This window comes from Tachyglossus aculeatus, chromosome Y4, assembly GCF_015852505.1.
Source record: "Tachyglossus aculeatus isolate mTacAcu1 chromosome Y4, mTacAcu1.pri, whole genome shotgun sequence".
In the NCBI taxonomy this organism is placed as follows: Eukaryota; Metazoa; Chordata; class Mammalia; order Monotremata; family Tachyglossidae; genus Tachyglossus; species Tachyglossus aculeatus.
Window position 1 is genome coordinate 7,571,877 of NC_052096.1, and position 21,297 is coordinate 7,593,173.

Genomic DNA, 21,297 nt, shown 5'->3' on the forward strand with positions numbered 1-21,297 from the left:
TCCATATCTGTCATTTACTTATGTGCCCACTGTTGGGTAGGGACCGTCTCTATATGTTGCCGACTTGTGCTTCCCAAGCGCTTAGTACAGTCCTCTGTACACAGTAAGCGCTCAATAAATACGATTGATTGATTGATTGACAGGTTGCCGACTTGTACTTCCCAAGCGCTTAGTACAGTCCTCTGCACACAGTAAGCGCTCAATAAATACGATTGATTGATTGATTGACAGGTTGCCGACTTGTACTTCCCAAGCGCTTAGTCAATCAATCAATCATCATATTTATTGAGCGCTTACTATGTGCAGAGCACTGTACTAAGCGCTTAGTCCAGCTTAGTTTACTAAGTCCAGTTAGTCCAGTTAGCTTACTAAGTCCAGTGCTCTGCATACAGTAGGCGCTCAATAAATACGATTGAATGAATAAAGCGATTGATTAATAATCCCGCTCCTCCAATTGTCAGCTGTGTGACTTTGGGCAAGTCATTTAACTTTTCTGTGCCTCAGTTACCTCATCTGTAAAATGGGGATTAAAACCCCGTGGGACCACCTGGTAACCTCCCCAGCGCTTAGGACAGTTTTTTGCACATAGTAAGCGCTTAACAAATACCATTATTATTATGATATTTGGTATTATTTGGTATTATTATGGTATTACTAATGAACTCAGCACAACTCCCTCGTCGAAGGCCAGGGCGGGCGGGCCGCATGCCTCAAGCCCTTTAAAGGCGCATGCGCCGCCCCACGTGACAGGGGTGCGCTTTCCCCCGCCCGGCTTCGCGGCAGCGGGCGCCCCTGACGTCACTTCCGGCCCCTTCGGACTCGCAGGATGGCGGCCCTGTTGTTGAGGTGATTTGACCCCTGAGGCGGCGGTTGGGCCTGAGGGGTTGTCGACGGGCCTTTTCCCGGCGCCGCGTTTCCCGGGCGGTGGGAGAAGTTGGGATTGGGCCGATCAAGTGGAAGGGGGATCGGCTGTGTGCCGGGATCCCCCGCCATTCCTCCCCAACTTCCCCCCGTCTTTCCCTGGCGCGCTCCCGACACGGGGTGGGGGGGGCGGTGTTACGGGCAACGGCGCCTAAGGCCTAGTGCGCATGCGCCCGCCTGCCACCCCCCCCCCCCCCCCGCCGTCACCTTACTACTAATAATAATGATGGCATGTGCTAAGCGCTTACTATGTGCCAAGCACTGTTCTAAGCGCTGGGGTAATAATAATAATAACAATAATAATAATAATAATAATAGGTATTTGTTAAGCGCTTACTATGTGCCAAGCACTGTTCTAAGCTCTGGGGTAGTAATAATAATAATAATAATAGGTATTTGTTAAGCGCTTACTATGTGCCAAGCACTGTTCTAAGCGCTGGGGTAATAATAATAATAATAATAATAATAATAATAATAATAATAAGTATTTGTTAAGCGCTTACTATGTGCCAAGCACTGTTCTAAGCGCTGGGGTAATAATAATAATAATAATAATAAGTATTTATTAAGCGCTTACTATGTGCCAAGCACTGTTCTAAGCACTGGGGTAATAATAATAATAATAATAATAATAATAGGTATTTGTTAAGCGCTTACTATGTACCAAGCACTGTTCTAAGCGCTGGGGTAATAATAATAATAATAATAATAATAATAATAATAAGTATTTGTTAAGCGCTTACTATGTGCCAAGCACTGTTCTAAGCGCTGGGGTAATAATAATAATAATAAGTATTTGTTAAGCGCTTACTATGTGCCAAGCACTGTTCTAAGCGCTGGGGTAATAATAATAATAATAATAATAGGTATTTGTTAAGCGCTTACTATGTGCAAAGCACTGTTCTAAGCGCTGGGGAGGATACAGGGTAATCAGGTTGTCCCCCGTGGGGCTCCCAGTCTTCATCCCCCATTTTCCAGATGAGGGAACTGAGGCCCAGGGAAGTGAAGTGACTCGCCCAAGATCACACAGCAGACGTGTGGCGGAGTCGGGATTCGAACCCATGACCTCCGACTCCAAAGCCCGGGCTCTTTCCACTGAGCCACGCTGCTTCCCAGATGCGGGGTAGATACAGGGTAATCCGATTGCCCCACGTGGGGCTCCCAGTCTTCATCCCCGTCTTAGTAATGATAATGATGGTATGTGCCAATCAATCAATCAGTCGTGTGTGCAGAGCACTGGACTGAGCACTGGACTAAGCGCTTGGGAAGTACAAGTTGGCAACATATGGAGACAGTCCCTACCCAACAGTGGGCTCACAGTCTAGAAGGGGGAGACAGAGAACAAAACCAAACATACTAACAAAATAAAATAAATAGAATAGATATGTACAAGTAAGATAAATAAATAAATAAATAGAGTAATAAATATGTACAAACATGTACATATATACATGTGCTGTGGGGAAGGGAAGGAGGTAAGATGGGGGGATGGAGAGGGGGATGAGGGGGAGAGACGCTTACTATGCTTGCTAAGTGCTATGCTTGCCAAGCGCGTATTATATGCCAAGCACTGTTCTAAGCGCTGGGGTAGATACAGAGTAATCAGATTGCCCCACGTGGGGCTCACAGTCTTCATCCCCATCTTAATAATGATAATAAGAATGATGGTATGTGCTAAGCGCTTACTATGTGCCAAGCACTGTTCTAAGCGCTGGGGTAGATACAAGGTAATCAGATTGCCCCATGTGGGGCTCACAGTCTTCATCCCCATCTTAATAATAATAACAATGATGGCATTTGTTAAGCGCTTGCTATGTGCCAAGCACTGTTCTAAGCGCTGGGGTAGATGCAGGGTAATCAGATTGCCCCACGTGGGGCTCACAGTCTTCATTCCCATCTTAATAATAATAAGAATTGTGGTATTTGTTAAGTGCTTACTATGTGCCAAAGCACTGTTCTAAGTGCTGGGTCAGATACAAGGTGATCAGATTGTCCCAAGGGGGGCTCACAGTCTTCATCCCCATTTTCCATATGAGGTCACTGAGGCCCAGAGAAGTGAAGTGACTTGCCCAGAGTCACACAGCTGACAAGTGTCGGAGTCGGAATTAGAACCCACCTTCTCCAACTCCCAAGCCCGGGCTCATTCCACTAAGCCACGCTGCTTCTTATCTTACAGTTGAGGGAACTGAGGCCCAGAGAATAATAATAACTCATTCATGCATTCAGTTGTATTTATTGAGCGCTTACTATGTGCAGACCACTGTATTAAGCGCTTAGGAAGTACAAGTCGGCAACATCTAGAGACGGTCCCTACCCAACAGCGGGCTCACAGTCTAGAAGGGGGAGACAGACAACAAAACGAAACATGGAGACAGGTGTCAAAATCGTCAGAACAAGTAGAATTAAAGCTCTATGCACATCATTAACAAAATAAATAGAATAGTAAATATGTACAAGTGAAATAAATAGAGTAATAAATCTGTGCAAATACTTTACAAGTGCTGTGAGGAGGGGAAGGAGGTAGGGCAGGGGGATGGGGAAGAGGAGAGGAAAAACAGGGCTCAGTCTATAATCATTCACTCATTCAATCGTATTTATTGAGCACTTTCTGTGTGCAGAGCACTGTTCTAACCGCTTGGGAAGTACAAGTCGGCAACGTATAATAATGATGGCATTTGTTAAGCGCTTACTATGTGCGAAGCACTGTTCAGAGCGCAGGGTTAGATACAAGGTGAGCAGATTGTCCCATGTGGGGCTCACGGTCTTCACCCCCAATTTACAGTTGAGGGAACTGAGGCCCAGAGAATAATAATAATATTAATTGCGGTATTTGTTAAGCGCTTACTATGTGCGAAGCACTGTCAGAAGCGCCGGGGGTGAGGGGGAATACAAGGTAATCAGGTTGTCCCACGTGGGGCTCACAGTCTTTACAGATGAGGGAACTGAGGCCCAGAGAATAATAATAATGATATTAATTACGGTATTTGTTAAGCGCTTACTATGTGCGAAGCACTGTCAGAAGCGTGGGTGGTAGGGGGGATACAAGGTAATCAGGTTGTCCCACTTGGGGCTCACAGTCTTTTACAGATGAGGAAACTGAGGCCCAGAGAATAATAATAATGATATTAATTGCGGTATTTGTTAAGCGCTTACTATGTGCGAAGCACTGTCAGAAGCGCGGGGCGTGAGGGGGGTACAAGGTAATCAGGTTGTCCCACGTGGGGCTCACAGTCTTTACAGATGAGGGAACTGAGGCCCAGAGAAGTGAAGTGACTGGCCCAAAGTCACACAGCTGACAAGTGGCGGAGGTGGGATTAGAACCCACGACCCTTGACTCCCAAACCCGAGCTCTTGCCATTAAGTCACTTTGCTTTTTCCTATTTTCCCCAGCCCAACCCCGAGGCACTGGGCTTTTATAAACGGCTCGGCGGCCACCGCCTAACGGGCCTGGAGAACAAGAATAATAATAATAACTGTGAGCTTTTAGACTGTGAGCCCACTGTTGGGTAGGGACTGTCTCTATATGTTGCCAATTTGTACTTCCCAAGCGCTTAGTACAGTGCTCTGCACATAGTAAGCGCTCAATAAATACGATTGATGATGAATAATAACAAAAAACGATAGTGTTTGTCAAGCCCTCACTATGTGCACGCCCTGTTCCAAGCGCTGAGGTAATAATAGTAATAAATGGTATTGAGAAGCAGCGTGGCTCAGTGGAAAGAGCCCGGGCTTGGAGTCAGAGGTCACGGGTTCTAATCCCACCTCCGCCACTTGTCAGCTGTGTGACTTTGCTTAAGTCACTTCACTTCTCTGGGCCTCAGTCCAAGGTCCCAGAGAAGGCAAGAGGCAGAGCCAGAATTAGAACTCAGGTCCACTGTCACCCAGGCTTGTGTTCTACCCAGTAGATTCCGCTCTCCCGTCGTCCCACCTTGGGCTCGTTGTTACTTAGTCCAGATGGGTTGAATTGAGTTTCAGGAAAAGCATTTCCCTCCTTTCATTCATTCATTCAATTGTACTGAGCGCTCACTGTGTGCAGAGCACTGTACTAAGCGCTTGGGAAGTCCAAGTTGGCAACGTATAGAGACGGTCCCTACCCAACAGCGGGCTCACAGGCTAGAAAGGGGGAGACAGACGACAAACCAGAACGTATTAACAAAATAAAATAGAATAGTAAATACGTACAAGAAAAATAGAGTAATAAATCTGTACAAACATATCATCAATCGTATTTATTGAGCGCTTACTGTGTGCAGAGCACTGTACTGAGCGCTTGGGAAGTCCAAGTTGGCAACATATAGAGACGGTCCCTACCCAACAGTGGGCTCACAGTCTAGAAGGGGGAGGCAGAGAACAAAACCAAACATATTAACAAAATAAAATAAATAGAATAGATATGTACAAGTAAAATAAATAAATAGAGTAATAAATATGTACAAACATATATACATATGTACAGGTCTCGGCCTGGCGACCCATCCGCTGACAGGTCGCTTAGCCTGTCTGGGCCTCGTTTTCCCTGCCTGGGTCCTGAGCACTCCCTCCCCAACCCATCCCGGGATGAGAAGCAGCATGGCGTAGTGGATAGAGTGAATGAATGAATGAATAGAGCCCGGGCGTGGGAGTCAGGAGGTCATGGGTTCTAATCCTGGCTCCACCACTTGTCTGCTCTGTGACCCTGGGCAAGTCACTTCACTGCGCCTCCGTTCCTTTATCTGTAAAATGGGGATTGAGACAATGAGCCCCACATGGGATCTGCTCGTATCCACTCCAGCGCTCAGTGCAGTGCACATAAGTGCTTAACAAATATCACAATTATTATTATTAGGTCTTGGGGCAAGCGACCAAGAAATGAATTAACATTGCCTGCAGTATAGATTGGATTTGAGGGTGGGGACTGGATTATCTGGATTATCCCCACCCCACCTCCTGCGCCCAAGCCCTTCCCGTTTGGGTGCCGCCGTGTCCTTGCCCAAAGGCCCCTGGGACCTGCCTTCTCTGTGCCTCAGTTGCCCCATCTGTAAAATGTCACAGTCTTACTCCTGTGAGCCCTATGTGGGACAGGGACTGTGTCCAACCTGATTAGCTTGTGTCCATCCCAGCGCTTAGAACAGTGCCTGGCACATAGTAAGCAGTTAACAAATGCCATTTTTTAAAAAAAGCAACCCACCCCCACCCTCCCCCCAGGCCCGTGGTGCCAAGGGCTCGGAAGCTGGTCGGTCACTGGTTGCCCTGCGTGGGCAGTCTGGTGGTGCCAGGCCCACCGGGTGGTCGGTGACGCTGCCTTGGCCCAGGACAATTGGGGATTGCGACTGTGAGCCCCACATGGGACAGGGACTGTGTCCTACCCGATTTGCTTGTAATAATAATAATACTAATGGCATTTGTTAAGCGCTTATTATGTGCGAAGCACTGTTCTAAGCACTGAGGGGGATACAAGGTGATCAGCTTGTCCCACATGGGGCTCACAGTCTTCCTCCCCATTTGACAGATGAGGGAACTGAGGCTCGGAGAAGCGAAGTGACTTGCCCAAGGTCACACAGCGGACAAGTGGCGGAGCCGGGATTCGAACCCACGACCTCTGACTCCCCAGCCCGGGCTCTTTCCACCGAGCCACGCTGCTTCTCTGTATTCACCCCAGCGCTTAGTACAGTGCCTGGCACATAGTAAGCACTTAACAAATACATATTTATTTATTTATCTATCTATTTTACTTGTACATATCTATTCTATTTATTTTGTTAGTTGTTTGGTTTTGTTCTCTGTCTCCCCCTTTTAGACTGTGAGCCTACTGTTGGGTAGGGACCGTCTCTAGATGTTACCAACTTGTACTTCCCAAGCGCTTAGTCCAGTGCTCTGCACACAGTAAGCGCTCAATAAATACAGTTGATGATGATAATTATTATTATCATCTGTTGCGGCACAATCTCCCCAGGAGCTCAAAGCGCTCTCCAGACCATTAATTAATGGTATCTAGTAGCAGCGTGGCTTAGTGGCTAGGGCCCGGGCCTTGGAGTCAGAAGGATCTGGGTTCTAATCCCGGCTCCGCCACGTGTCCGCTGGGTGACCTTGGGTGAGTCGCTTCACTTCTCCGGGCTTCAGTTACCTCATCTGTCAAATGGAGGTTGAGAGTGGGAGCCCAGTGGAGGGCAGGGACTGTGTCCAATCTGATTAACTTGTATCATCCTCAATCGTATTGAGCGCTTACTATGTGCAGAGCACTGTACTAAGCGCTTGGGAAGTACAAATCGGCAACATATAGAGGCAGTCCCTACCCAACAGTGGGCTCACAGTCTAAAAGGGGGAGACAGAACAAAACCAAACATACTAACAAAATAAAATAGAATAGATATGTACAAGTTAGAGTAGTAAATATGTACAAACATATATACATATATACAGGTGCTGTGGGGAAGGGAGGGAGGTAAGATGGGGGGATGGAGAGGGGGACGAGGGGGAGAGGAAGGAAGGGGCTCAGTCTGGGAAGGCCTCCTGGAGGAGGTGAGCTCTCAGCAGGGCCTTGAAGGGAGGAAGAGAGCTAGCTTGGCGGATGGGCAGAGGGAGGGATTAACTTGTATCTCCTTCTGCCAAGAACAGTGCTTGGCACATAGTAGGAGCTTAACAAGTACCATTTAGACCCCCGGGACCACCTCCTCCCGGGGTCCCCTACCTCCCGACCAGCGGGCAAGGCCCGGGGAAGAGGCAACTGGGGCCCCGCGCCCCGTGGAGAGGGCAAAGAGGGCGGCGGGGCCTCTGAAGCCCATTGTGTCTCCCAGGGAACGCTAGCCTGGCGTTGGAGTGCGACCGCGACAATAAGGAGAGCGGGAGCGAGCCGTAGATTCCAGCCCACACGCGCGGGACTGTGAATGCCCCGGGACAGGGGAATCACAGTTCCATCCTGCAGCTCCCGAGACTTGTTCTCACTTGTTTCTCCCGACGAGGGAGGGGTGAGGAGGGGGCCTGGGCAGCACAATGGCATTGTTTTCCCGCAAGGGACTCGGACCGGGGGAATCGGGGAGCCCACGTCGCCGGGCCGGAGACCAGGGGACCACCCAACCGCCCAGACAATAATAATAATAATCGTGGTATTCGTTAAGCTCTCACTACGTGCCAGGCTCTGTGCTGAGCGCCGGGGTCGATACGGGCAAATCAGAACGGACGCAGTCCCCCGTCCCCTACGGGGCTCGCAATCCGAATCCCCATTTTCCAGATGAGGGAACTGAGGCCCAGAGAAGTGAAGTGTTTTTCCCCGAGGTCACGCAACAGGCAAGTAGCGGAGCCGGGATTAGAACTCGGGTCCTTCCAACTCTCAGGGCCGGGCTCTTGCCATTAGGGCACGCGGCTGACGGAGGATTTGGTCATCGGCAGCCGCCTGGGCGGGAGGAAGGAGTATTTTTTTCCCCCTCCAGGGAAAGGAGTCACTGGCTGAGCCCCAGCCTCAGAGTCAATCAATCAATCAATCAATCAATCGTATTTATTGAGCGCTTACTGTGTGCAGAGCACTGTACTAAGTGCTTGGGAAGTACAAGTTGGCAACATATAGAGACAGTCCCTACCCAACGGGGCTCACAGTCTAAGAAGGGCAACGCACGTCTCTTTCTGCAGCTCAGAGACCTCAGGTTTCCCTCCAAAGGAGAGTCTGAGCAGTCTTGCACCCCAAGGCTCCTTCCTTAATAATGGTAATAATAATAATAATGATACTTAAGTGCTTAGAAAACGCGAGGCATCGTTCTAAGCGCTGGGGTGGATGCAAGCAAGTCGGGTTGGACACAGCCCCAGTCCCACGTGGGGCTCACAGTCTCAATCCCCACTTTACAGATGAGGTAGCTGAGGCCCAGAGAAGCGAAGTGACTTGCCCAAGGTCACCCAGCAGACATGCGGTGGAGCCGGAGTTCGAACCCATGACCTTCTGACCCCCAAGGCCGGGGCTCTATCTATTAAACCACACTGCTTCTCTGTTCAGTGGTTCGTTGTCTGAGCACGGGCTCTCCCGCCCTAAAAGAGCGGGACTGTGAACCCGTTATTGGGTAGGGATTGTCTCTATCTGTTGCCAAATTGGACTTTCCAGGTGTTTAGTACAGTGTTCTGCACACGGTAAGCGCTCAATAAATACGATTGAATGAATGAATGAATGAAAGAGCCATTCCCGACTCATCGCGTCTGTCTGGTGGATGTGTGTGGGGGGCTCATCTGCTGTCCCTTGAAGGGTGGTGAAGGGTGGGACCCCTCTCCCGGCCCCCCCGAGAAGGACATGGGGTGGAAGGTGTTTTGTCTCTCTCTTTCTCTTGCAGACACGCCAGTCGCCACTGCCTCCGCGCCCACCTCAGCCCCCAGCTCTGCATCCGGAAGTAAGTTTCTGGTCCTCCCGCGGCTCAAAACCGAGAGGGACGGGTCTTCCGCAGTAGGGGGTGGCCAGTTGAGGAGGTGGAAATGGGTCCCAGCCTGCGGAGGGGTGATCGGCAGAGTGGGAGGGAGGTTGGGTCGAAGACGGGGGTGCCGGCTATCGTCAAGGTGGAGTCCTGGCCCCAGGGGAGTCGCATCAGTGGTCCGGGGAACAGGGACCAGGTAACTCGGTGACAGCGACCCCAGGCCTGGAATCCCAGAGTCGCCAGAACTTGGAAGGAGATCTCAAGAGGTCCAGCCCTCTGCCTCTACGAGGAGAGACCCCTAAGCCATTCAGGTCTTTTGACTGCCCCTTTGAAAAAAAGGCAGAAGCACCACCACAAATCCTCCCCGTTCCTTGCCCCCAACTCCCAACATCGCAGCCTCCCTCGGTCCCCTGCCCCAGGGTTTAGTACCATTCCCCGTACCCCGGCAGTCAGGTAGTGCTTCCTCATTTCTAACCGGACTCCCTCCTGCTGCAGTCCGAACCGAAGTCCTCTGGTCACGGGAGAATAACCGGTAATTGGACTCAATCAGTCGTATTTATGGAGTGCTTACTGTGCGCAGACCACTGTACTAAGTGCTTGGGGGAGTACAGTATAACGATATAACAGACACATCCCCTGTCCGCAACGAGCTGACAGTCTAGGGGACTGTAAGGCCTCCTCAGATGAACACTTCAGGGGCTTGAAGACCCTGAATAGGCCCCTCCTCGGTCCCTGCCCCTCTTCCTTTATCCCCCGTGGCAGGAGCATCCCCCCTCCAGCTTCCACTCTCCCGACTTCGTCCCTACACGGTCCTGCTATTCCAGCCCTCCTAAAACCGCATCTCCCCAAGGAGGCCTTCACTAATTAATTGCTATCTTTATATTATTTACCATCTCCGTTATCCATCCGCTACTTCCTCTCCCTGGACCACTTAAGCACACCCTCTCGTGAGGCAGTAATGTCCCCATCTCCTAAACTCCACGTCCGTCTCCCCCGCTGGATGTCAAAGCCTTAAGGACAAGGGACCGTGTGTCTTGTAACTGCGTTGAATTCTCCCAAGGGCTTTGTCCATTGATCCCCGGACCCGGCAGGCTCTCAGACAGAACTATCGATCGGTCCATCCCGGTCTGTGCCAGCCGCGTCCGCCTTGCCAATCTCGCCTCTTCCCGGCCTGGTTGGATTCATCATCCCCGTCCCCATCTGGCCCGATTCCCGCTTTGTGGAGCTCCGGGTGTCTGAAGGCTTAGCCAACTTGGCTCTCCGGCTCCTTCCCCGACCCGAGTTCCTCAGCTCCGGATCCCGTGTGAAGGGCAGCCAACGCCGTGGAGCGCCCCGGGCCCTCGACTTCCTCCCCAGAGCCCGTTGGGATGTACCGGCCTCGAGGGCGTTTCGTTCCGGGATAATTCGGTTGTATTGTCCTCTCCCGAGCGCTCCCGTACGGTGCTGTGCACGTAGTAAGCACCCAGTAAATACCGCCGATTGATTGAGGACGTTCCCGAATCCCCGCTGCCGGCTCCCAGTTCTCCGGGCCGTGAATTCGGCCAGTGTAACTGGTTCCGGCGGGGAATTCCCGGGGGAAGTTCCGTCCTGTTCCGTCCCGACCCACCGACGAACTGAAACCCCCCTGGGGTGTGGCAGGTGGCCGTGGTGTTTCTGAAGCCCCGTAAGAGCCTTCCTGCTGTAAGCCGTCCTCCCCCGCCCCCTTTTTAATGGTGTTTGCTAATCAATCAATCAATCAATCGTATTTATTGAGCGCTTACTGTGTGCAGAGCACTGTACTAAGCGCTTGGGAAGTACAAGTTGGCAACTATATGCCAGGCTCCGTACTAAGTTCTGGGATAGATGCAAGCTAATCAGAGTGTACACGATCCCTGTCCCACATGGGGCTCTCAGCCTTAATCCCTATTTTCCGGCTGAGGTCACTGAGGCCCAGGGAAGCGAAGTGTCACGCCCAAGGTCACGCAGCGGACAGGTGGTGGAGCCGGGATTAGAACCCAGCTCCTTCTGACTCTCAGGCCGAGCTCTAGCCACTAGACCATGCTGCTCAGGTGGGGATCCTGGTTGGCCGATCCGGGAATGACCCCTGGCCTTGCCCAGAGGTTAGGAGTCATTTCAGAGACCGTTGGAGTCTCTGTAATAATAACGATGGCATTTGTTAAGCGCTTACTTTGTGCAAAGCACTGTTCTAAGCGCTGGGGAGGATACAAGGTCATTAGGTTGTCCCACGTGGGGCTCACAGTCTTAATCTGTGAGCCCACAGAGAAGCAGCGTGGCTCAGTGGGAAAGAGCATGGGCTTTGGAGTCAGAGGTCGTGGGTTCAAATCCCGGCTCCGCCGGTTAGCTGTGTGACTTCGGGCAAGTCACTTCACTTCTCTGGGCCTCAGTTCCTTCATCTGTAAAATGGGGATGAAGACTGGGAGCCCCCCCCGCCGTGGGACAACCTGATCATCTTGTAACCTCTCCAGCGCTTAGAACGGTGCTCTGCTATGCACATAGTAAGCGCCATTATTATTTATTGTTATTTAATCCCCGTTTTACAGATAAGGGAACTGAGGCCCAGAGAAGTCAAGTGGCTTGCCCAAAGTGACCCAGCTGACAAGTGGCGGAGCTAGGATTTGAACCCATGACCCCTGACTCCCAAGCCTAGGCTCTTTCCACTGAAAGGGCCTGGAATGCCCTCCCTCTGCCCATCTGCCAAGCTAGCTCTCTTCCTCCCTTCAAGGCCCTGCTGAGAGCTCACCTCCTCCAGGAGGCCTTCCCACACTCAGCCCCTTCCTTCCTCTCCCCCTCGTCCCCCTCTCCATCCCCCCATCTTACCTCCTTCCCTTCCCCACAGCACCTGTATATATGTTTGTACAGATTTATTACTCTATTTATTTATTTATTTTACTTGTACATATCTATTCTATTTATTTTATTTTGTTAGTATGTTTGGTTTTGTTCTCCGTCTCCCCCTTTTAGACTGTGAGCCCGCTGTTGGGTAGGGACTGTCTCTAGATGTTGCCAATTTGGACTTCCCAAGCGCTTAGTCCAGTGCCCTGCACACAGTAAGCGCTCAATAAATACGATTGATGATGATGATGATTTGTTAAGCGCTTTACTTTGTGCAAAACACTGTTCTAAGCGCTGGGGAGGATACAAGGTGATCAGGTTGTCCCACGTGGGGCTCACAGTCTTCATCCCCATTTTCCAGATGAGGGAACTGAGGCCCAGAGAAGTCAAGTGGCTTGCCCAAAGTCACCCAGCTGACAAGTGGATTAGAACCCATGACCTCTGACTCCCAAGCCTAGGCTCTTTCCACTGAAAGCCGCGGGCCTGTGGCCAGCCTGAGCAGCAGGAGTCCTGGGGGGGGGGGAGGGGGGGTCTATCATCATCAATCGTATTTATTGAGCGCTTACTATGTGCAGAGCACTGTACTAAGCGCTTGGGAAGTACAAATTGGCAACGTATAGAGACAGTCCCTACCCAATATCGATTCCTCCCCGTCCCCCCCGTCCCCAATGATCTGACTGACAGGAGAGGCCCCCCCACCCCCTCTCCGTGCTTTCTGGACGGTCCCGGGGCCTAGCTGAAGTCACGGAAGCCAGCCTCCCCCCTGGATAGGGGCGAAACCACACACGGGCAGTTGTCCCAGAAGCCTCTGGGGCAACTGGCAAGTGCAAGTTGCGGGTTCTAATCCCGCCTCCCCCACGGGTCTGCTGGGTCACCTTGGGCATCTCACTTCTCTGAGCCTCAGTGACCTGTCTGTATGCATATAATAATAATAATGGCATTTATTAAGCGCTTACTATGTGCAAAGCACTGTCTAAGCGCTGGGAAGGTTACAAGGTGATCAGGTGGTCCCACGGGGGGCTCACAGCCTTAATCCCCATTTTACAGATGAGGGAACTGAGGCCCAGAGAAGTTAAGCGACTTGCCCAAAGCCACACAGCTGGCATTCGGCGGAGCCGGGATTTGAACCCAGGACCTCTGACTCCAAAGCCTGTGTTCTGTTCCACTGAGCCATGCTGCTTCTCTATATATGTTTGTACATATTTATTACTCTGTTTATTTTACTTGTACATATTTATTCTATTTTGTTGATGTTTTGTTTTGCTGCCTGTCACCTGTATATATGTTTGTACGTATTTATTACTCTATTTTATTTGTGCATGTTTATTCTATTTATTTTATTTTGTTAATATGTTTTGTCGTCTGTCTCCCCCTTCTAGACTGTGGGCACGCTGTTGGGTAGGGGCCGTCTCTATGTGTTGCCGACTTGTGCTTCCCAAGCGCTTAGTGCTCTGCACGTAGTAAGCGCTCAATAAATACGATTGAATGAATGAATGAATGAATGGTATTAGTGCTTTATGCCCCCTCTCACCCCCCCCCCACTGCCAAGGGGGCCTATCTTCCATCCTCTTCGTCTCTTCATCTCTTCATCTTCCATCCATCTGGGGGTACTTACTGGCAATCTCCTGGGCTCTTGGGAGCATCGGGTGTGGGTATCAAGCCCGGGCCCTGCCCTCGAGACGCTTACGGTGCTCTGAGGAAGACTGCAGCGGTGGTACATGCAAGTCCAGCGTCCAGGAGCACTCGGCTTGGACTGGCTATGGCAACAAGCGGGGAGAGGAGAGGGGCGATACCGGAGGTTGGGGTGGGAGGGGCTCCGGCGGCCCTCGGACCAGGGCCGCTCACCCCCCGGCCCCCGCTCCCTTGCAGTGCCATCCCCTTGGGCACGACGGCCAAGGAGGAGATGGAGCGGTTTTGGAAGAAGAACACCAGCTCGACCCGCCCCGTGTCCCCCCATATCACCATTTACAGGTCAGAGCCTCGCCCGGGGACGGGATGGCGGCGGGTGAGGGGAGCTGGGCAGCAGCGGGGGGTTGACTGACAGGGGAGGGGGGCAAGCCAGAAGCCTCCCCCTCCTCTTTGTCCACCACCTTCTGGACCAGAGGGGACAACCGAAAGAGTGAAACCCCCTCTGAAGCCTTTCCTGACCCTCCCCACCTGCCACCCACCATTGTTTGTTTTTTAAAGGTATTCGTTAAATGCTTCCTTTGTGTCGGGCACTACAAGCCGATCAGGTTGGATACAGACCCTGTCCCACGTGGCGGCTCGCGGTCTTGATCCCCATTTTACAGGTGGGGGAACTGAGGCCCAGAGAAGCAAAGCGACTGGCCCAAGGTCCCACAGCAGACAAGGGGCAGAGTCGGGATTAGAAGCCAGGGCCTTCTGAATCCCAGGCCTGGGCTGTACCCACTGGGCCAGCTGCTTTCCCAGCTAGGGGGGCTTCCGGGAGCACGCCGGGAGTGGTCAACCCTGGGGGGTTGGGATTAAGGACAGCCACTCCGTGGGTGGGGATTGCCCCCGGTGGATTGCTCTGCTCCCAGAATATCCCAGGCTTCCCGCCGCTCCGTCTGCCAGAACCACTGCAGTTAGCTGAGGAAGCAACCGCCCCTGGTCCGGGCGACTTTACTAAGCAACAACAATCCTCAGGCTGGGAGTGTGAGATAATAATAATAATGCTGATGATGGCATTTGTTAAGCGCTGACTATGTGCCAAGCACTGTTCTAAGCGCTGGGATAGAAACAAGGTGATCAGGTTGTCCCACGTAGGGCTCACCGTCTTTATCCCTATTTTCCAGATGAGGGAACTGAGGCCCAGAGAAGCTAGCTCTCTTCCTCCCTTCAAGGCCCTACGGAGAGCTCACCTCCTCCAGGAGGCCTTCCCAGACTGAGCCCCTTCCTTCCTCACCCCCTCGTCCCCCTCTCCATCCCCCCCTCTTACCTCCTTCCCTTCCCCACAGCACCTGTATATATGTATATATGTTTGTACATATTTATTACTCTATTTTACTTGTACATATCTATTCTATTTATTTTATTTTGTTAGTATGTTTGGTTTTGTTCTCTGTCTTCCCCCTTTAGACTGCGAGCCCACTGTTGGGTAGGGACTGTCTCTATATGTTGCCAATTTGTACTTCCCAAGCGCTTAGTACAGTGCTCTGCACATAGTAAGCGCTCAGTAAATACGATTGATGATGATGATGATGAAGTGACTTGCCCAGAGTCACACAGCTGACAAGCGGCGGAGCTGGGATTAGAACCCAGGTCCTCGGACTCCCAAGCCCGGGCTCTTGCCACCGAGCCACGCGGCTTCTCTGGGGATCAACCCAGGGACCAAGGGCCGTGGGTGGGGGACTCTCATCTTGGAAACAGCCCGCTAGCCAGAGGTGGTGGGGAGATTTTGGGAGGGGTCCCCGGGGCCTCCTCAGTCTCTCCCCTTCAGCCCTGGGAGGAGAGACGGTAGTGTGGCCTAGTGGATAGAGCCCGGGCCAGGGAGTTGGAAGGACCTAAACCCGCTCTGTCACTTGTCTTTGGGTGACCTTGGGTAAGTCACTTTACTTCCTCCCTTCAAGGCCCTACTGAGAGCTCACCTCCTCCAGGAGGCCTTCCCAGACTGAGCCCCTTCCTTCCTCTCCCCCTCGCCCCCCTCTCCATCCCCCGCATCTTACCTCCTTCCCTTCCCCACAGCACCTGTATATATGTTTGTACATATTTATTACTCTATTTTACTTGCACCTACCTATTCTATTTTATTTTGTTCGTATGTTTGCTTTTGTTCTCTGTCTCCCCTTTCTAGACTGTGAGCCCACTGTTGGGTAGGGACCGTCTCTATATGTTGCCAGCTTGTACTTCCCAAGCGCTTAGTCCAGTGCTCTGCACACAGTAAGCGCTCAATGAATACAATTGATTGATTGATTTACTTCTCAGGACCTCAGTTCCCTCATCTGTAAATTGGGGATTAAGACCGTGAGCCCCATGTGGGACAGAGACCGTGTCCGACCCGATTAGCTTGGATCTACCCCAGCGCTTAGAACAGTGCCTATCGTCCAGTAAGCGCTTAACAGATACTATAAAACGGGGCAGAATCACCTGAGGAGAAGGTGTTTGCATTGGAGGTGCGGGATGGCCCAGGGCCACTCCAGAGTAGGGGGGCTTAGGGCCGTACATCCTCGTGCCACCCTCAGCGACCGGCTGTTGCCCCGGCTGGCCGGGATGGGGTGACTTCCCGAAGTTGGGAAGGCCGCAACTGTTTCCGGAGCCCCGTCTCCTGCCCGGGTACCGAACGCCCGGCGCGTCAGTGGCCGTCGGGCTCCCTAAGTCCGCTCGGTGCCCCCTCTCTCCGGGCCCGGATCGCCGCTCTGTGGGACCGCTGTCGGGGGTCCACCTCCATACATTCCTCAGTCCTTCCCGCGCTCCCCCTCGGTCGGATTCCGGGAATAGTTCCCGGGACCGAAATAGGTCATTCCGCTCAGACGAGCGCACCCAGGATGATGAGCGGGGGCCGGGGTCGGGGGGCGGGTGTCAGGGGTGGGGCCGCCCAAGGGCTCCCTGGCCGCCTGCCCCTGGCAGGGTCTGGGGGCCCAGCCTAGTCTTTTCCCCAGGGTTCCTTCCTTCATCATCATCAATCGTATTTATTGAGCGCTTACTGTGTGCAGAGCACTGGACTAAGCGCTTGGGAAGTACAAGTTGGCAACATATAGAGACAGTCATCATCAATCGTATTTATTGAGCGCTTACTGTGTGCAGAGCACTGGACTAAGCGCTTGGGAAGTACAAGTTGGCAACATGCAGAGACAGTCATCATCAATCGTATTTATTGAGCGCTTACTGTGTGCAGAGCACTGTACTAAGCGCTTGGCAACATATAGAGACGGTCCCTACCCGACAGTGGGCTCACAGTCTAAAAGGGGGAGACGGAGAACAAAACCAAACATACTAACAAAATAAGATAAATAGAATAGACATGTATAAGTAAAATGAATAAATAAATAGAGTAATAAATATGTACAAACATATATACAGGTGCTGTGGGGAAGGGAAGGAGGTAAGATGGTGGGGATGGAGAGGGGGACGAGGGGAATTGAGGCCTGATTCAGGGTTCCCCCAACCCCACTCCCTCGCGCCCACCCACCCTCCATCGGTCCGCCCGTCCTGTCTTCCCCCGCAGCTGGTCCCTGCCCATGATGATGTCCATCACCCACCGCGGCACCGGTGTGGCCCTCAGTGCAGGTGCGTAGGTGGCGGGGGCTGGACGGCGGGAGAGCGGGGGGCTCGAGGCGGGGCTCCCCAACGGCATCCGGGCAGACTCTGCCCACTCCGGGCGGCGCCTTGCCCGTAATGAGTAACCAGGCGGGTCAGAGTCCACCCCGGGGCCCCGCGTGCCCCTGGGTGGGGGCGGGGGGGCCGGGGGCCGTTGGCCAGAGGGCCCAGGTCCAGCCTGCCGTCCCCTCCCTCTCCCCAGGCCGCAGCGTGGGGTGGGCCGGGTGGGTGAGGATGGAGAGAGGGGAACCCTGGGGGCGAGGTCCGGGTGCCCCCCGCCCTCCGGCTGTGTCTCCCCTCCCCTCCCGTGTGCCCCAGGCGTCTCCCTCTTCGGCCTGGCGGCCCTGCTGCTGCCCGGCTCCTTCGAGTCTCAGCTGGAGCTGGTGAAGTCGCTGAGTCTGGGCCCGGCGCTGATCTGCACGGCCAAGTTCGCCCTGGCCTTCCCCTTCATGTACCACACCTGGAACGGGGTCCGCCACCTGGTGAGCGGGGGCCGCCCCGGGGGGGCTGGGGGCCGCTTGCAGGGGTCTCTCCCTGGGGACTCTGGGGCTTCTGATGGGAGCCAGCCCCCCCACCGCCCTGTGTGATCCCCACAGCTCCCTCACTTCCTGGCACATTGTCGTATTTATTGAGCGCTTACTGTGTGCAGAGCACTGGACTAAGCGCTTATCACATTTATACACACGGCTTCCTCACTTCCCATTTGAGCCCACAGCTCCCTCAGGCTCCCTGTCGGAGCTCCCCATCACCCCCACCCTTGCCCGATGCCCCCCCCCCCCCCCCGGAGCATCTCCTGATGAACCCCGATTGGAATGGGTTCACATCCCGACTCCGCCGCTTGTCAGCAGTGGGACTTGGGGCAAGTCACTTCACTTCTCTGGGCCTCAGTTCCCTCATCTGGAAAATGGGGATTAAGACGGTGAGCCCCCCGTGGGGCAGCCTGATCACCTTGTAACCTCCCCAGCTCTTAGAACAGTGCTTTGCACATAGTAAGCGCTTAATAAATGCCATCATTATTAACCCCACAACTCCCCCCGTTCCGTTTAAACTCCTCGGCTCCTGCAATTCCCGGCGCAGGGCCCACAGCCACCCTTCCCCCAAACGCTCTTCCTGAGTCGTGCCCGCCGCTCTCTGTTATGATCCTGAGGGGCGAGCACACACCCACCCCCACACTCACTCACTCACTCACTCACTCACTCACTCACTCTCACCCTCCCTCACCCTGACAACTCTCTGGCTCCGCTAAGAGGTTTCCAGATCAGCCTCCGGGAGGACGTTTAATGGCATCAGAGATTTGCGAGGCCGAATCCACCGGTGCAATTATGAAAGGCTCATCCCTGGTTTGAGGCAGCTCTGCCTCCCCTCCCCTCCTCAATCCGTTGATGGTTTCCCCAAGAGGCAGCTCGCACCCCCATACCCAACCACCCTCCTCTAGCCCTGCCCGGTGGGGTTGGGGAGGGGAAAGTCCCCCCTCCACCACCCCCGCCGAGGTTTGGAAACTCCGGCCCTGCTTTGGGCCCCTTTTCCTTAGCTTTCCGGAGCGCTGATCCCTGCCCCTGTGGCACGCGTACCCACACGCACGCAGCCTTCCCTCATTCCTCCTCCCTCCCCTCTCCCCCGCTTCCCATGGGCCCCGTGAGAGCCGTTTGTTGTCGGAAGCGCCCAGAGCCTTTTCATAAACCTTGCGAATGGCTCCCGAATCCTGCTCTTGCCAGGCCCCATGCCCCTCCTCTTGCTCGCTCGTCCGCCCACCCGCCGTTTGACCCCGGGGGCTTTGATTTGGTCTCTCCTAACATCCTGCCCCCCACACGAGCAGCAGCTTGGCTCGATGGAAAGAGCCCTGGCTTGGGAGTCAGCGGTCATGGGTTGGAATCCCGGCTCCGCCGCTTGTCAGCTGTGTGACTTCGGGCCAGTCGCTTCACTTCTCTGGGCCTCAGTTCCCTCATCTGGAAAATGAGGATTAAGACCGTGAGCCCCATGTGGGACAAGCTGGTTAGAACAGTGCTTAACAAATACCAAAATTACTGTTAAATTCTTATCCTCCCAGGCCAGCCCTCATCCCAGTTTGGCTTCTGGGCTCGCAGCGGGAGGTGATTCCGGGCTGGTGTCTCCACCTGCTTTCTCTCCTGAGTGGGGGCCGTGGGAATGGGGCAGGTTGCGGTGGGGGGCTGCCCTCCAGAAGCTTTGACTGCATTCCCTGAGCTTGCTCTCTCTCTCCCCTCCCTCTCTCCTCCTCCCCCCACCCCCGCTCGCAGGTGTGGGACCTGGGGAAAGGCCTGAAGATCCCCCAGCTCTACCAGTCGGGAGTGGCCGTCCTGGTCCTCACTGTACTGTCCTCCGTGGGGCTGGCCGCCCTGTGAGGTGCCCCCCCCCCCCCCCCCCCCCCGTCCACACCACCCCCTCTTCACACTGCTGCTCTGTGCCCTCTGTCAGCTGGTGGCCGGCTCCCTCCCGCCTCCTCCCCCGACAAAGCTGTGGACACAATGGGTATTCTGTGGTGGACCGCCCCGGGCCGGGGCATGGGCACGGCGCCGTGGGTGCCAGTGCCCGTGCGTGGGCAGGCGCAGAAAGGCCAACCTTGCCCCTCCGTCCTGGCAGCAGCACCGAGCCCACCCGGTTGACGGTTTGGGGGGTGGGGTTCAGAGAGGGAGCCAGGCCCCACCTCGAGGGGAGGACTGGGGTGCCTGGGGAGGTGGGGAGGGAGAGGCGTCCTCCCTCCCCAACCCCCCCCTTTCCACTTCTGGAAAAACCGAGCTTCTTAATCCCTTGTTTTCCACTCTCTATCCCATGGCCGCATTTCCTGTCATTAAACGAACACCAGCCTCCCCGCGTCTCTCCGTGCCGCCTCGCGTCCACGTCTGCCAAGCCGAGCTGGCTGCGGCCCAGGTCTCTGCCCGGGGACGGTCTGTACTTGGGGGGCTGGGGGGGGCCTCGACAAGGGGAGGCCAAGGAGGATGGAGCTGGCTGAGGAGATGGGAGGGGGGTGTGGGTTTGAGGGGAGGGGTGGGTCCCGCAGGGGGATGGGGACGGGGATCTGGGCAGCAGCCGTGTCAACCCCCAAGCAGGACCTGTGAGGGAGAAGGGCCGACGGGGAGGTCGTCTCCGTTGTCGCAGAGGGGATCGCTCCCACCCACCCCCAACCCCACGATGCGCCTCAGGAGGAAGGGCCCTGAGGTCTCCTGGGGTCGGTGGGCAAGGAGGGAGGGGTTGGAAGCTGGACCTGGGGGGAAGGAGCCTCGTCCTCCCCTTCTGGGCCCCCACCCCACAACAGATGGAGGGAAGCATGTGGGGGCCGGCCCCTCTGGCCCCGATCCTAGGCCTGATCCCACTCCCTCATTTTGGCCAGGCCGTGGGGAGCGGCGGCCGGCGGGAGGGGTCCCTTGCCTATCGCTCCCTGGGCCGGCCGACCTTGGGGAGAGCACGTGCCGCCGGCCTGGCACGGGAACCTGGCAGGAGGCGGTGGCTCCGACCGATGCCAGAGGGGAACGGCGCGGGGCCGAGGGTGGACTGTGGCACCGTGGCCGTGGGGTGACTCCCCTTTCTGGGCCTTCCAGCATCCCCCGCGGCCCGCAGGGGCTGGTGGGCGGCGGGGGTTCGGCCCCGGCGTCCGCTCTTGGTTGTGTGTGTGGAGGGGTCACGGGGCTGGGGTTTGGGGGGTGGCGGGTACAGCCAGATGGGTAGAGTCGCTCAAATTGAGGACTCAGCCCTTCTGGAGCCTCTCAGATAATAATAATAATAATAATGTTGGCATTTGTTAAGCGCTTACTATGTGCAAAGCACTGTTCTAAGCGCTGGGGGGGATACAAAGTGATCAGGTTGTCCCATGTGGGGTTCACAGTCTTAATCCCCATTTTACAGATGAGGTAACTGAGGCTCAGAGAAGTTAAGTGACTTGCCCAAGGTCACACAGCAGACAGGTGGC

General features: G+C 54.3%; 1 protein-coding gene across 1 annotated transcript; it reads left to right on the plus strand.

Annotated features, from left to right (window-relative positions):
• Window positions 1-826: 826 nt before the first annotated feature.
• SDHC (succinate dehydrogenase complex subunit C) lies at window positions 827-19,750 on the plus strand. Its single transcript, XM_038768638.1, has 6 exons — window positions 827-846; window positions 9,210-9,266; window positions 13,989-14,090; window positions 17,284-17,345; window positions 17,694-17,857; window positions 19,631-19,750. The coding sequence occupies exons 1-6, from the start codon at window positions 827-829 to the stop codon at window positions 19,733-19,735; spliced, it is 510 nt and encodes a 169-aa protein (XP_038624566.1). The 3' UTR covers window positions 19,736-19,750.
• The last annotated feature ends 1,547 nt before the right edge of the window (window positions 19,751-21,297 follow it).